Genomic DNA, 12316 nt, shown 5'->3' on the forward strand with positions numbered 1-12316 from the left:
GGAATTTGAATGTGTGACGACATTGTCCAATCATACTACAATATGTGACCTTTCGGATTGGCCTTTTGGAGTGGTTGCACACAAAAAAATCATTAAATGTGTCACACCTTAAAATGTCCACAGTGAAACGGACACAGAGGCACCACTTGCAGAGAAATAGAGAGGCATGCTTGGCCATGTCAGAAAGTGCCCCATCAAATTGTTCACCAATTCGTATATGAAATGGGCCACATCCCCACATGCCAACAAATATGTTACATTTGTTCTAAATTATAATTCATATATCAATAGGGCCACATCCCTTAGCATTTACCAATAACATTTGTATTTATATATCTTCTGTTGTCTCCATCACTTGTAGTTGTTGAGATTCGAGTTTAAAGTGGACATGTATTGTAGTGAGTTCAATATTAGATTGTTCATATTTTTTTATAGTAGCGTAACTTTATTGTATATGATCAGAATTTTATAATAGCATAACTTTGTTGCATGCGAATCAGTTGTAAAAATAAACTTGTGAACAAAACATGACAAACCAAAAGATATGACGTCTTTTGTATCTATCCAAAGGATGAGAGGGCAGAAGCATTTGGACGATATCCGCTCCGACTCTGAGCAAACAGGCCTCAACAAATTATTATTAATTTGGACTATTGATTGGTTGATTGTTTACAGATTTCACAAAATAACATTCAAAAAGTACAATTGGATACAAACACAAGTCAAAATTCAAACACAAAGATTGTAGGGGACACACAACTAAACGAATTGATTACCTTAATTAAGTTTAACCCCATTTGTTTGGAGGGAAGGGAAGAGAGGAGCTAATCCCCCACTTTGTCCCTGTAAATAAATGCAAAAAGGTGTACTAAAACGGAATTTCATAATTTCTCAAAAGCTACAAAAGACCTTGAGGCATATGGTCGTGGAAAATCTTGTTGACTCACAGTCACAGTGTATCTGCTTCGACCTCACCAAAACCTGAGAATTGCTCTCTCTCCCTCTCTCCCTCTCTCTCTCTCTCTCTCTCTCTCTCTCCTTCCACGCTCGCTCCGGCCTTCATTGTTGGTTTCATCTGGTATGCAACAACCATCTTTTTCAGCTGTCTTTTTCCATTTTATATTCTGTTTGGTTCCCGAGAAAATGTTGGAAAACGGGCAGAAATTTTGTTGGGAATCTTTGAACAGCCATTTTGTTTACCATATATAATTTTGTAGTATCGAAAACCCACATACGTGAAATGGGTTTTAAGTTGTTTCTTGAAATGGATGTTCTGTATTATTTTCTCTGCTTCCTAAAAAAAATTGAAAAAAATATGATCTTTTCACTGCTTCTTCTTCCTCCAAGTTTTTTCACAGAAAAATTTGAGCCTGGAACACATTTCATTTTCTTTCTGTGATTTCAAAAGTGAAAGTCGGTGGAATATGTGATTCTGTAATCTGGGTATATTTTGGTTTGAGTTTTGAGGCTCTGTTTGGTTGCTGAGAAAATCGATGGAGGGAAACTCTGGAGCTAAGCTATACATTTTCCTGTGCTCACTGTTTTTGAAGCATTAAACTTTCTTTTTGTATCACATTAAAATAAAAAACTTTCCCTTTTTCTACTTTGTTCATCTGATTGCTCTGCAGCCAAAAGAGCATGATTTTTCTCTTCTAGTTTTGGGACTGCTTAGTCAGTGAAGCAATGGTTTCATCTTTTTGCTTGATGGGTTTGTTTAATTCCATGCAGAATTCTGTTTGTGGGTTTTTGGGGATTTCTAGACATGTTTGATTAATTGATGCTATTGCTTTGATTGTTATTGATATTATTTGCTTGCATTTCCCATTCCCTATGATTTATTTGGAAATGTAAATTTACCTTTTGCTTCTGTGAATTTTGGTAGGAATCAATTAACATTACTGCAGATACTGCTTGAATTAGATTCTGCTTCTACTTATGGAGTCTTGGAGTTTTGGTTCAGAAGGGAAAGGGTTTTTGTTTCCGGAAGAAATGGATATACCAACTGATGCATTTTCAAGGAGTACTAGGAAAGCATTGCTAGAATTGGATAACAAAACTTGCTTTAATTTTGGTAAGGAATCAGTTGATAGCGTGGGGTTCATGGATTTGGGATTCCCTGATATTAACCAAGGAGTGGAAATCTTGAATGGTGTGATTGGTAACGATTCTAGTTATAATTCTGTAGCTTCACCTTGTTGTTTGATTAGTTCAAGTTCATCTTTTGGTGATGGGGAATCTGGGTCGAAGTTTTCGAGCCCTGTGACTGAATCTAATAGCATGGATTCATCAATGATTGCTTTGAAGCTAGGGGGGTTTGCTGATAGCAGAGGTGGGCAGAACAGTCAGCATTCGATTTCTAGAGAGAGGTCGAAAAGAGCTGGCAATGGCATGAGGAGTTCATGCTATCATGCTCCAACCTGCCAAGTCCATGGTTGTAACATGGATCTTACCTTTTCAAAGGATTACCACAAGAGGCATAGGGTTTGTGATGCTCACTCCAAGACTGCCGTAGTGATTGTTAATGGAATCAAACAGCGGTTTTGCCAGCAGTGCAGCAGGTTTGGTTCTGTTTTTGTTTTTTTTGAAATTTGCTTCTGCATTCACTTTTACTTTACTTGTTCTTATGTGTTTGTAGTAACTTATCATGGCATATATCATAGGAAGATTAGTATTAGTTCATTTCATAATTTTGTATCCAAATAAACCAACGAGTCCCAATTGTTTATTTTCGAGGTTAAGTGATGAATTTATTTGTTGACTATGCTTTATGAGGAGTAAAAAATGACAAGAAGTATAGATGAAATGTGAAAAAGAGTCGAGGAAAATTATGTTGCAGATTCACCATTCCACCACAGTATTGCTCTTAGGATTTGGCACATAGTAGGATCTCATGCGCATGGTGAGGGATCGATTCCCAGACACTCCATCTGATAGTTGAAAATCGAAGAGATACAAATTTCCTCTTCTTTTCGATTCAACTTGAGCTTCAACCTCGACCTTTATATAACCTTTACGAGATTCCATGCTTTTTCTTTTTCTAATTCCTTAGTCATACTCAAATACATCCTAAGACATTGATTGGACAGTAATATGATCTTCTCCCAGTCCAAATATGAATCTCTCTAACCTCTACTCATCTAAGATTCCGAGTGATATGAACTGAATGAGGTTTTGGGCTATAGAAAGTTGCAAGTTTATCTGCTTCTTCAACTTTGACATGGTTTTTATTTACATGTGAGTCGTGTGACATTGAATACCAAAGTGCTTAATTGTTACAAGAGGTTTGAAGTTTGAACAATGTCATTTTTCTGTGATTAGGTTTCATCTTCTTGCTGAATTTGATGATGTGAAGCGCAGTTGTCGTAGACGCCTAGCTGGCCACAACCTTCGCCGAAGGAAGCCTCAACTAGATACCCTCGATTGTAAACCGCATAAGTTGATTCGGTCATGTGAAGGTATGAACACCCTCATATATTCAATCTGCTTGTGAAACGCCTCACACTAACCCGCCTGAATTTACATTTTCTTTTAAAATATACACCGTTCTACTATAAATCGGCCACAATGCTTCCGAAGCTAGAACTTTGACAAATTTTTTACCGATACAATTTTCGGTAAGAAGGAAAAAGAACTGGAAAATGATCCGTATTACTTTTGTTAGAAGGGACTAAAGAGCTTTAGCATTTTCCTAAGATTGCAAGATTCTAGAACCATGTTTGATGCATATATTTTGATAAAAATTGTGATGGAACAGCCTTCGTGCCTGAGCATGTCTGTGGCTAGAATTTAGAGATAAGAAAAGATAACTTTTATGCTATTCTTTTCTCCCACTATGTTTCCATCTTTCGACCAGGCCATGTCTTTACCTATAATATGCTATTTTAAAAAACCAACTTTTGAGCTATCAAGGCTAAAAGGGTGTGGCCACATCAGCCACCCACAGAGGTTCTCTCAGTTCTTTCTGTTTTTGTAAAGTTTATTTTGGAAGAGAAGCAATACAAACCCACTTAGAATCCACTAAGCACGCACTAATTGGCATTAAGGATTAAGGCGAGTGCAAACAGTATCGTTCTTAAAACATTCGGTAAGAACAAACAAAAGGCACTTGTTTTTCAGGTGAATATATGTTTTCTGTCAAAGAATCCACATTCATGGTAAACGAATCATTTATAAAATTATCTATCGTAAAACACTCAAAGTAATATGTGATCTGTAGAACTAATTCCATGATAGGATTACTTCATGAACTATGTTTTTTACATTTAGCTTTTACGTCGTATTTGCAGGAAACGGGTATATGGGAACTTCCTTTTCGAAGGGAACACCCTTTGTTTTTTCGGATATACTTCCAGATGGCTGCATCCTGTATCCAGAATATGAAGAAGCTAACCTATATGGACATGTCAAATCTGAAGACAGGTCTACCTACGGCCAGTCTGTAACACCTATACCAAACAGGCAGTTTATTCCAAAATCATTCCGCCATCTGCCTGGCCTTGGAGAACAGCATGCTCCGGGAATTCTCTCGTCAGGAAATGAATACTCTGTCTTTGATACAGCATCAACCGCTGAGAAAGCATTTGAGACTCCATACTCGAGCTGTGCTCTCTCTCTTCTGTCAGCTCAATCGCATAACTTATCAAGCAATTCAGCCGGAGTTCAAGTGCCTAGCCCCCTGATAAATCAAAGAGCCCATCGCAGTTTTGGTCAACTTAATGAAAAGACTTTGAGGGTAAACTCCATGGAAAATTGTGGACGAAACAGGTCCTACCCGTTTAGTATGAAATCTATGGGAGCCGACCATATGGAATCAATCAAAATTTCTGATTCTAGTCATGCTGCTGACTTCCAACTTCACACAGACAGGGCTTTGCATGTGTCAGATTGCTTAAGTGACAAGTATTGTGTTTCTCCTGAACGCGGAACAACTTTTGATTTGCGGCAATTGTCATCACACCTTCAAAGAGTGGAGCATGAGAGAAACTTTTTTCAAGTAAAGCAGGAAAATGGAGAATTCTACTGTTTCCCGACGGGCGTGCAAGCAACAATGTGATTATGTGAGTGTTTCCACTAATTAAAATCTGTCCTTGTTTCTTTTATCACACACTGTGAAAGTGGGAGTGCATTCCCAGCTTGAAAAGGTCATCCGAAAGCGAGTAGCAGCTTAATGGAGATAACTGTTGCATATATTAGCGATGAAATAAAAACCAAGAAATTGCTGGCTATATCTCCGCGTTTATATAACTTTATGCGCACGATATTCTAGCGGATTTGATTAAAAACGGTGTTCGCGATTGTGCAGGTTGCTGGAGGCTGGAGGCAGTTTGGATCTTCAGCAGAATTCCAACATTTCCATACAGAGGCTGGTAGAAACTTTAGATACCATTGGCAGTAACACTCTATTCCGAAAGGAAAATATAGCTATCTAGTTTTGATGTGGTAAAAGCTCTGTAAGCTGGATTTTTTGTAAGTTGCTGTAGACACCTTTCTGTTGCGTTAGTTATCTGCAAACTTTATGGTAATCCAATGATTTAAGATATTAAATTACACTATCATTGGTATTGGTTCATTTTTCTGGGATGGGGTTCAAATTACACGCGCTCTCTCTCTTGGGCCATATGGATAAGCATGATTGATGTTTTGGAAGATATCATGCCCGTCCAACGACAATTCTCAGCTGCATCCGGGATATAATCGTACATTAGTATCCCTTTGATCACTTAATATGAAATGGAGAAAATTTTCATCGTGACGGGGGGATACAGTACGTGTTTTTATGCAAGTGGTGGGAAATTTTATTTTTTAAGTTGTTAACCCTTTTAACACACATATCACATCATTTGTATAGAGACGCGTGGTGTACCATTCTGTGTTTCGGTCACACTTAAAAAATCTCTCCATGAAATGGGGGTATAATCTAGTTACACAAAGAATTACCCTTATCAAGGTGAGGGTTTTTTTTTTTTTTTCTCTGTGATAAAAGGAAAGGTTCTTTCGTGCAACTAAGATGCAGTCTCAGTTGCCTCATCGTCTAATAAATATTGTCACGTATTTAAAAAAACAATGTTCATCTAGTAGACACTGCTACATGATGAATTGGTGACATATGTGAATCTTAATCTCAGGTTGATTAACTTCTTTATTGTTGGTGTTGAAATTATGAATCACACATTAGGAAAGCAAAAGAGACTTTGCATGTGCTTAAGACTAATTAGCTTTATGATGCAACTAGGGATGACAATAGTTCGGTTTGAGGACGCAAATGCTATATCCATCCCCATAACAAACAAAATTAACCATATTCATAACCGCAAATTAATCATCAGGTATTATCCATAACCATACCAACCGGATAACAGATTCCCCATCGGGTTACAATTATATCCATCTTCATCAATACAAAAAATCTAATAGTTTAGTTGACGCATTATAATTTAGTAAATATTAATTTTGTCATTAAATATTTGATATATAATTCAATGATTCAATGAACGGATCTTGTGGAGTATAAAAATTGAAGTTAAACATTGATGATGTTGGCGAACTTTGATATTTTTCGTAAGTACCATTGAATTCTCATTGATTTTGACTCAAATTTTTTTAACTTTCTCACAAAATGCAACTCACACAATGCAACTTTTCTATTTTATGGATTCAATAAATAATTAATATACATACATTTATTATATTATATATATATAATATATTATATTATATATTATTTGGGTGAAATTCGGGGACGAATACGGATTGGGGACCTCTATAACCATAACCGAATAATAAAGGGGTGTGATATCCACACACCCATTTTACTTCTCACACACCTTTTTAATTTTCGGCCGTCGGATCAGATGAATTGAAGAAGATCAACGGACAAAAATTATCAAGGGGTGTGTGAGATGTAAAATGGGGTGTGTGGATAGCACATTCCAATAATAAATTCATGGTTTTTCCCCATATTCAAAATATATCTAAATTTTCATATCCAAATCCAATCAATTCGGGCGGTTATCCATGGTTATCGGGTTTAACGGTTAGATTTGTCATCCCTAGGTGCAACCTCAATTTTCTTCATGGTATCAAAGTAAGTTGTCTCACGCTTAAAGTCCAACAGTCACACATGGTCTACATCACCCATTTTGTGTTATTTACGTACTATATTTGAAAATTCACTATACATACTACTTCTGATGTTCAATTAGTATTATTGTTTAAAAGTTGATTAGTCAATACAGTTCTGCTGCAGCAGCATGCATGAATGTTTTAGTCAATCGAATGATCATTTTGATGTCCACTATAGTTCTACATTTTTGCATTATCCCAAAACCCTAGAATTTGTGATTACAGAAGTGAAAGGGAAAGTAAAAAAAAATACTCCACTATTGGTGTTTTCCAGGGAACCTTGATCACTTCCAATTAAAGCCAAAAAGGTGGGAATGGCCGACGCTCTTATCCACCTTTCAAAGTTGAAGACTTGAGACCCACCAACAATTAGTGCTCACTATTCCCTAATCACTACTTTTAATTAATTATATTTATGCATTAATCATGGAATGCAATCATCCTTGAAAGTTACAAAATGCTGCTGCCATCAGACGCCACTATGAGCCTGCTTATTTTATGCAGCAATATATGTGTATATATAATCCATACGTACAACTTGGAGATAAAAGTGTGAAGTGCTTTGTCTTTGCATTGGACATGATTAAATCATTAATCTTTAGATAGAGGAGGAAGATTAGTGTGCATGTTTGTCTGCACGTGTCAAATCAAGCACCTAATCCAAATGTCATGTCAATGTTGTAGCAATCATTTGACATCAGGAATGACGTGGTTTAAAGTAGAAAGGGATCATCTCCGGATCATTTCCTCATAATTCATCAAATCAAAGAATCTGAACCATTGAAAATTGATCTAACGGATGAAGTTATTATATCTTTTAAAGTAGGTCATGTTTGTAGCTGTTAGATCAAATTTCAATGACACAGATTCTCTGATTTGATGAATTAAGAAGAAGGAATCGAGGATCCCTTTCCGTTTAAAGCCACTTCCACCTTGATGAACTCTTTTTAATTAATCGAACCTTGCAATGTAAACATTGTTTTATATTTTGAGGGATGTTTGAAGTTCAAATATCTAATCTATAGTTGACATAAGTTATTTTGAATCCAAAAGAAAGCCGAAGTACAAGAATCCCTGCCTGCTAAGGGGATTGAGATGAAGCTATTGAAAAGCCCACTATAACCAATCTGTAAATGGTGAGGCCTTTTTGCCAAACGATCAATTTAAAAAGAAAAGTACTTGTACTCATTAAGGACGTGCTTTTACTCTCACAAAAGCACTTTCAATTACACTTGTTTCTCAATACTGTTGCATAAGAAGGTTATGAGCTGAATATTATGAACGATAATTGTTGTATAACAGAATAATTCTAAGAAAATAATTCATCAGTCTTGCACATCACATATCTTTTCTAGGATTTGGTATCAGGGTTTCATGAAAATATTACCAGAGATTTGAAAACGCTATATATAAATATATAACAATCGGAAACTATATAAAATGAGAAACTAATGGTGAAACTCAAAACGTTAAATTAATAAAAGCATCAAATAATACAAAATTAGAATACTGATCAGTCATTCTGATTCAATACAAATTACCATACACCAATCAAAGTACTCTTAGCACGGAAATTAAGTTCACTAACAAAAGAAACGAAAACTAAGGAGAGTCAAAGTTCTGAACACGAACTAAACGAGAGTACTTAATTAATTGCACGCACGCTGAACTGCTAATGAGGGATGAAGTAGGTAGGAAGCAGCTGCGGATATGGTTATTTAAGATCTCCATGATACCCATGTAGTCATGGCGTTTTAGGGTTTTGGCAGCACGTAGCTAGCATGTTCATTCCTGCAAAATCCGAGCCCTTGAAAGCATCAATCAGAGAGGCAAATTAAACCCAGCTTGCTTCATGCCACGAAAAATAGAAAGTGAAAAAAAAAAAATCTAAGATGAACAATATTCAAAATATAAACAGAAAAGCAAGGTCTTGTCTCTTACGTTGTTGTTGCTGCAGCTCCCAGAACCTGATCCTGCAGACGACTGACTGGGAATGTACCTAGCCCACTATAATACAATAATATATATTGATACAGCAAAGTTAGAATATTTTTTAAATTATAAACACGACTTTTGGCAAAAATCTTGTACTTGAAACCCTAGGCAGCAGAAAAAAGGAACCTTACATTTTTGGCTGCAGCACTAAAAGCCTCACGATGTGGAACCTCTGGGTTGGCTGCTTTGATTCGCTTGATCTCATCTCTATCAACAAAACAAAGATCGATGTATTAATTTGGTTATTTGTGATATCGATCTGCATAATTTTCTTAGAGTTTTCGATTATGGTGACATGTATGAAGCTTAATGATTAATTTCACGCTTTACATGCATCTTTGATTCACGAATAAAGCCTCCCTCGAGGTTACTTCAAATGTCAATGTGAAAGAACAAAAAAAGTAAATTAACAGCACAATATAATATTTAATTAATCAAGATGGCTTGGCATGGATCTCCTTACTTCATGAACCGATTGTAAGCAGATGGAAGTCTGTGTTTCTTCTCAGGTGCTGCAAAACAAAAAACATATCGACATGTAATTTATGAGCAGATTGACCATAAATCCGTAGAAGAGTAACAACTCGTTTAATTATATTTAAATCTAGCTATCATTAAATTAAGAGATTGACTAATTAAGCCTCGTGAAATATGGTTGTAAACTTGTCCGTACGTTTGACAACAAAGGGTGCTTTGGGGGATGGTGGGTTGCCTGATACAGGTGACGACGATGATGAGGAGGATTGGCCCTTCCTGAAGTCATTGCAACAGCCCGCCTGCTTCTCATTCAGATATTGATCACTTTCCTTAGTTAGCAACACACACAAATAGAGATATGGTTTCTTAATTAATTAATTTCTTCTGGTTTCTTATGCACATATATATATATATATATATATATAGGTGGCAATATCACTAGGGCTTATACTATACTGTAGGAAAACCCTAGAGAGATATATCACTAGTTAGGAACATATGTATAAGAAAACTTTTACCCCAACGCAGGTTTGGCGTTCACATATTATAGTAGTCTACATAAATGTATACATATATTTAGTACTGATTATGTATATGTCAACGGATGTGACTACCATCTATGGTTTTGTGTATATATATATGATCGAGAGAAACTAGCTAGCAGAGTAATTAGTAATATTTACCTGAAGAGTCAAGGAGGTGGGGTGATCAGGAAGGCATTGCCCTTCGAGTGGGGATCTGGTGCTGAGAAAGGAAAGGTTACTGCAATGGCCACATTTCACAGTTATTGTGTCCATCAACCTTTTGCATGGAAGCCCAACCTACAGAAACATCCAATTAATTAGTTAAAAACAAGTTTCTTTTTCTTTCCAAAACTATATATATATTTACAAACAACAAACAGCAGCTGGCAGATTAGAGAAGAGAGAAAAGTAAATAATGTTAGGGCATGATTCTGAAAGTGATACTTGTTGATAGAGAGAGAATGTGGGTTTTATTTTAATTGGAGCTCTTCAACATAAATCTAAAGGTGCACAACCTATATATATCATGCATATATATATACACACACACATGCACACATAGGTTTGATTACCGCAAGGACAGTGTTGCAGAAGTTGCACCGAACATAGCAAAGGTTCTCAGATGGCTGATTAATGAAGTCCATGGTAACTTTCTCTTCCATGCTCATGTTGGAAAGAAAAAGAAAAGGCTACAGTTCGAAGATGAAGAAGAAGAAGAAGTAGAGGAGGCTGTAAGATGAAAGTTTGGGGTTTGTGATGATGTGAAGGGCTGAGTAGGAGGCACTTATAGATTAGGACAAGTGGCTAGGTGGATAGCGTCAAAAGGAAATCCAAAGTTACTAGTCATCAACATCGTACTTCTGCTAGCTGCACTTAATTGCAATGCAGAACTCAGTTAGACGTACGTACGAACCACAAACTTTGCTAAAAAGACATTGACTCAACATCTCGCCATTTTCTCGAGAAAAGATCCCATTTGTGCTCCAATTTTCTTTTACCTTCTTCCCAAGTAAATTTGGTTGGAAAAAATTAACTAGCAATTTGGTTTCTTTTTAAGCTAGAGTATTTTTGGTAGGATAATGCTTTTGTCCCTTCACATGACTTATTCGTCCTTCCACTTATGATTATTCAATTTGAAGATATTTTAGTCACTAAACAAATTGACTATTCATCATGAGGATGCTAATTGTTACTAAAATCGTTGATTGGTTTAACACATAAGGATGACTAAACAATCTCGAAATTGAATGATTTTTTACAGATATGATATTTAGAAATGATAATGACAATGAACGGTTCCGATTATGATGTTGGGATGGTAAAAGTTTGTTAATTGTAAGTGGGGGACAGATAATTAAGTCCCATGGGCGGTCGGTCACAATTATAGTAGGTATTTATGTATTATGTATTACGTTAGAGTATTATGGTTTTCTAGTGAGATAAGGACTATGATTCTTTCCCTATTTTTATATTTCTTGTTTGTTTTAGAATTAGGTCTTTATAAACACAGCTCTTGTAACTCAATATATATAAGATACAGACAAATTGAGTTATGGAGCGACAAATATGTAGTGTTCTTCTTTCTTTTTTAGTCAATGGAATAATAATTTGAGTTTCTAATCGATTTTTACTTCTTTGTCTTGTTGTTTGATTCTTTTAACAAAATAGTGGTGATGTTCAAAACTTCAAATCTATGGCAGAGGTTTTGGTATCCCGTTTATTGTCTTCATATATTACTTTCAGTTTAAGTTCAATTACTCGTTGTAGACTTGAGAGATTAGTCAAGCTACTTAGGACAATTTGCTACTCTATATGCACTTAATTAAGTTCAAATCTATTTTCTTGTGGTTAATTAATTTACATAAACTTAATGAAGATTACCAGTGAAAAATCAGTATATTTGTCTAATTTTTCTTTTTTATTTCCTCAAGCCGTCAACTAATCATCTATTGACTGATGCCTTAGCCAAAGAAAAAAACATGATTGAATGCATACATACAGACGGACGAATTAACATAATAAAGATTATTGATATTGATATGAATATATAATTTGATTATATATCATCATAACAAAGAAAAAAACATTAGTGCATGGTATTGATAGTGAATTGTTATTGGCACTCCAAAAATCTCATTCTACGTACACTTCAAACTTTCCATATTTGGAAAGAAAAATATACTTGTAAGGAGTGTAGA

The 12316-nt window shown here is 35.7% G+C and overlaps 2 protein-coding genes across 4 annotated transcripts; one reads left to right on the top strand and one right to left on the bottom strand.

Moving 5' to 3' along the window:
- Window positions 1-923: 923 nt before the first annotated feature.
- LOC126594973 (squamosa promoter-binding-like protein 6) lies at window positions 924-5555 on the top strand. The gene is made up of 5 exons (XM_050261263.1): window positions 924-1078; window positions 1883-2558; window positions 3319-3455; window positions 4287-5057; window positions 5303-5555. The coding sequence occupies exons 2-4, from the start codon at window positions 1936-1938 to the stop codon at window positions 5051-5053; spliced, it is 1527 nt and encodes a 508-aa protein (XP_050117220.1). The 5' UTR covers window positions 924-1078; window positions 1883-1935; the 3' UTR covers window positions 5054-5057; window positions 5303-5555.
- A 3036-nt stretch (window positions 5556-8591) lies between these two features.
- LOC126594974 (protein CRABS CLAW) lies at window positions 8592-10939 on the bottom strand. Of its 3 annotated transcripts, none has more exons than XM_050261266.1 (7): window positions 10691-10939; window positions 10278-10415; window positions 9791-9893; window positions 9581-9629; window positions 9249-9324; window positions 9064-9129; window positions 8592-8929 (listed from the first exon to the last, which is right to left on the bottom strand). In XM_050261266.1, exons 1-7 carry the CDS (start codon window positions 10784-10786, stop codon window positions 8867-8869), a joined length of 591 nt encoding a protein of 196 aa, XP_050117223.1. In that variant the 5' UTR covers window positions 10787-10939; the 3' UTR covers window positions 8592-8866. The 3 variants fall into 3 exon arrangements, with proteins under 3 accessions (XP_050117223.1, XP_050117221.1, XP_050117224.1); XM_050261264.1 differs by having other exon boundaries at window positions 9791-9896; window positions 10691-10938; XM_050261267.1 differs by having other exon boundaries at window positions 8592-8913; window positions 9791-9896; window positions 10691-10927.
- Window positions 10940-12316: the final 1377 nt, after the last annotated feature.

This window comes from Malus sylvestris, chromosome 13 (genome assembly GCF_916048215.2).
Source record: "Malus sylvestris chromosome 13, drMalSylv7.2, whole genome shotgun sequence".
Lineage (NCBI taxonomy): Eukaryota > Viridiplantae > Streptophyta > Magnoliopsida > Rosales > Rosaceae > Malus > Malus sylvestris.

What these genes read in the sequence shown, in the direction of transcription:
- LOC126594974 (XM_050261264.1), bottom strand. Translation starts at nt 10,786, where the DNA reads ATGAGCATGGAAGAGAAAGTTACCATGGACTTCATTAATCAGCCATCT. An exon ending in GCTTACAATCGGTTCATGAA is followed by an intron (nt 9,325 to 9,580) that starts GTAAGGAGATCC and finishes TTTTGTTGATAG; the next exon opens with AGATGAGATCAAGCGAATCA. An exon ending in TTAGTGCTGCAGCCAAAAAT is followed by an intron (nt 9,130 to 9,248) that starts GTAAGGTTCCTT and finishes ATTGTATTATAG; the next exon opens with TGGGCTAGGTACATTCCCAG.
- LOC126594973 (XM_050261263.1), top strand. Translation starts at nt 1,936, where the DNA reads ATGGAGTCTTGGAGTTTTGGTTCAGAAGGGAAAGGGTTTTTGTTTCCG. An exon ending in TTTTGCCAGCAGTGCAGCAG is followed by an intron (nt 2,559 to 3,318) that starts GTTTGGTTCTGT and finishes TTCTGTGATTAG; the next exon opens with GTTTCATCTTCTTGCTGAAT. An exon ending in GTTGATTCGGTCATGTGAAG is followed by an intron (nt 3,456 to 4,286) that starts GTATGAACACCC and finishes TCGTATTTGCAG; the next exon opens with GAAACGGGTATATGGGAACT.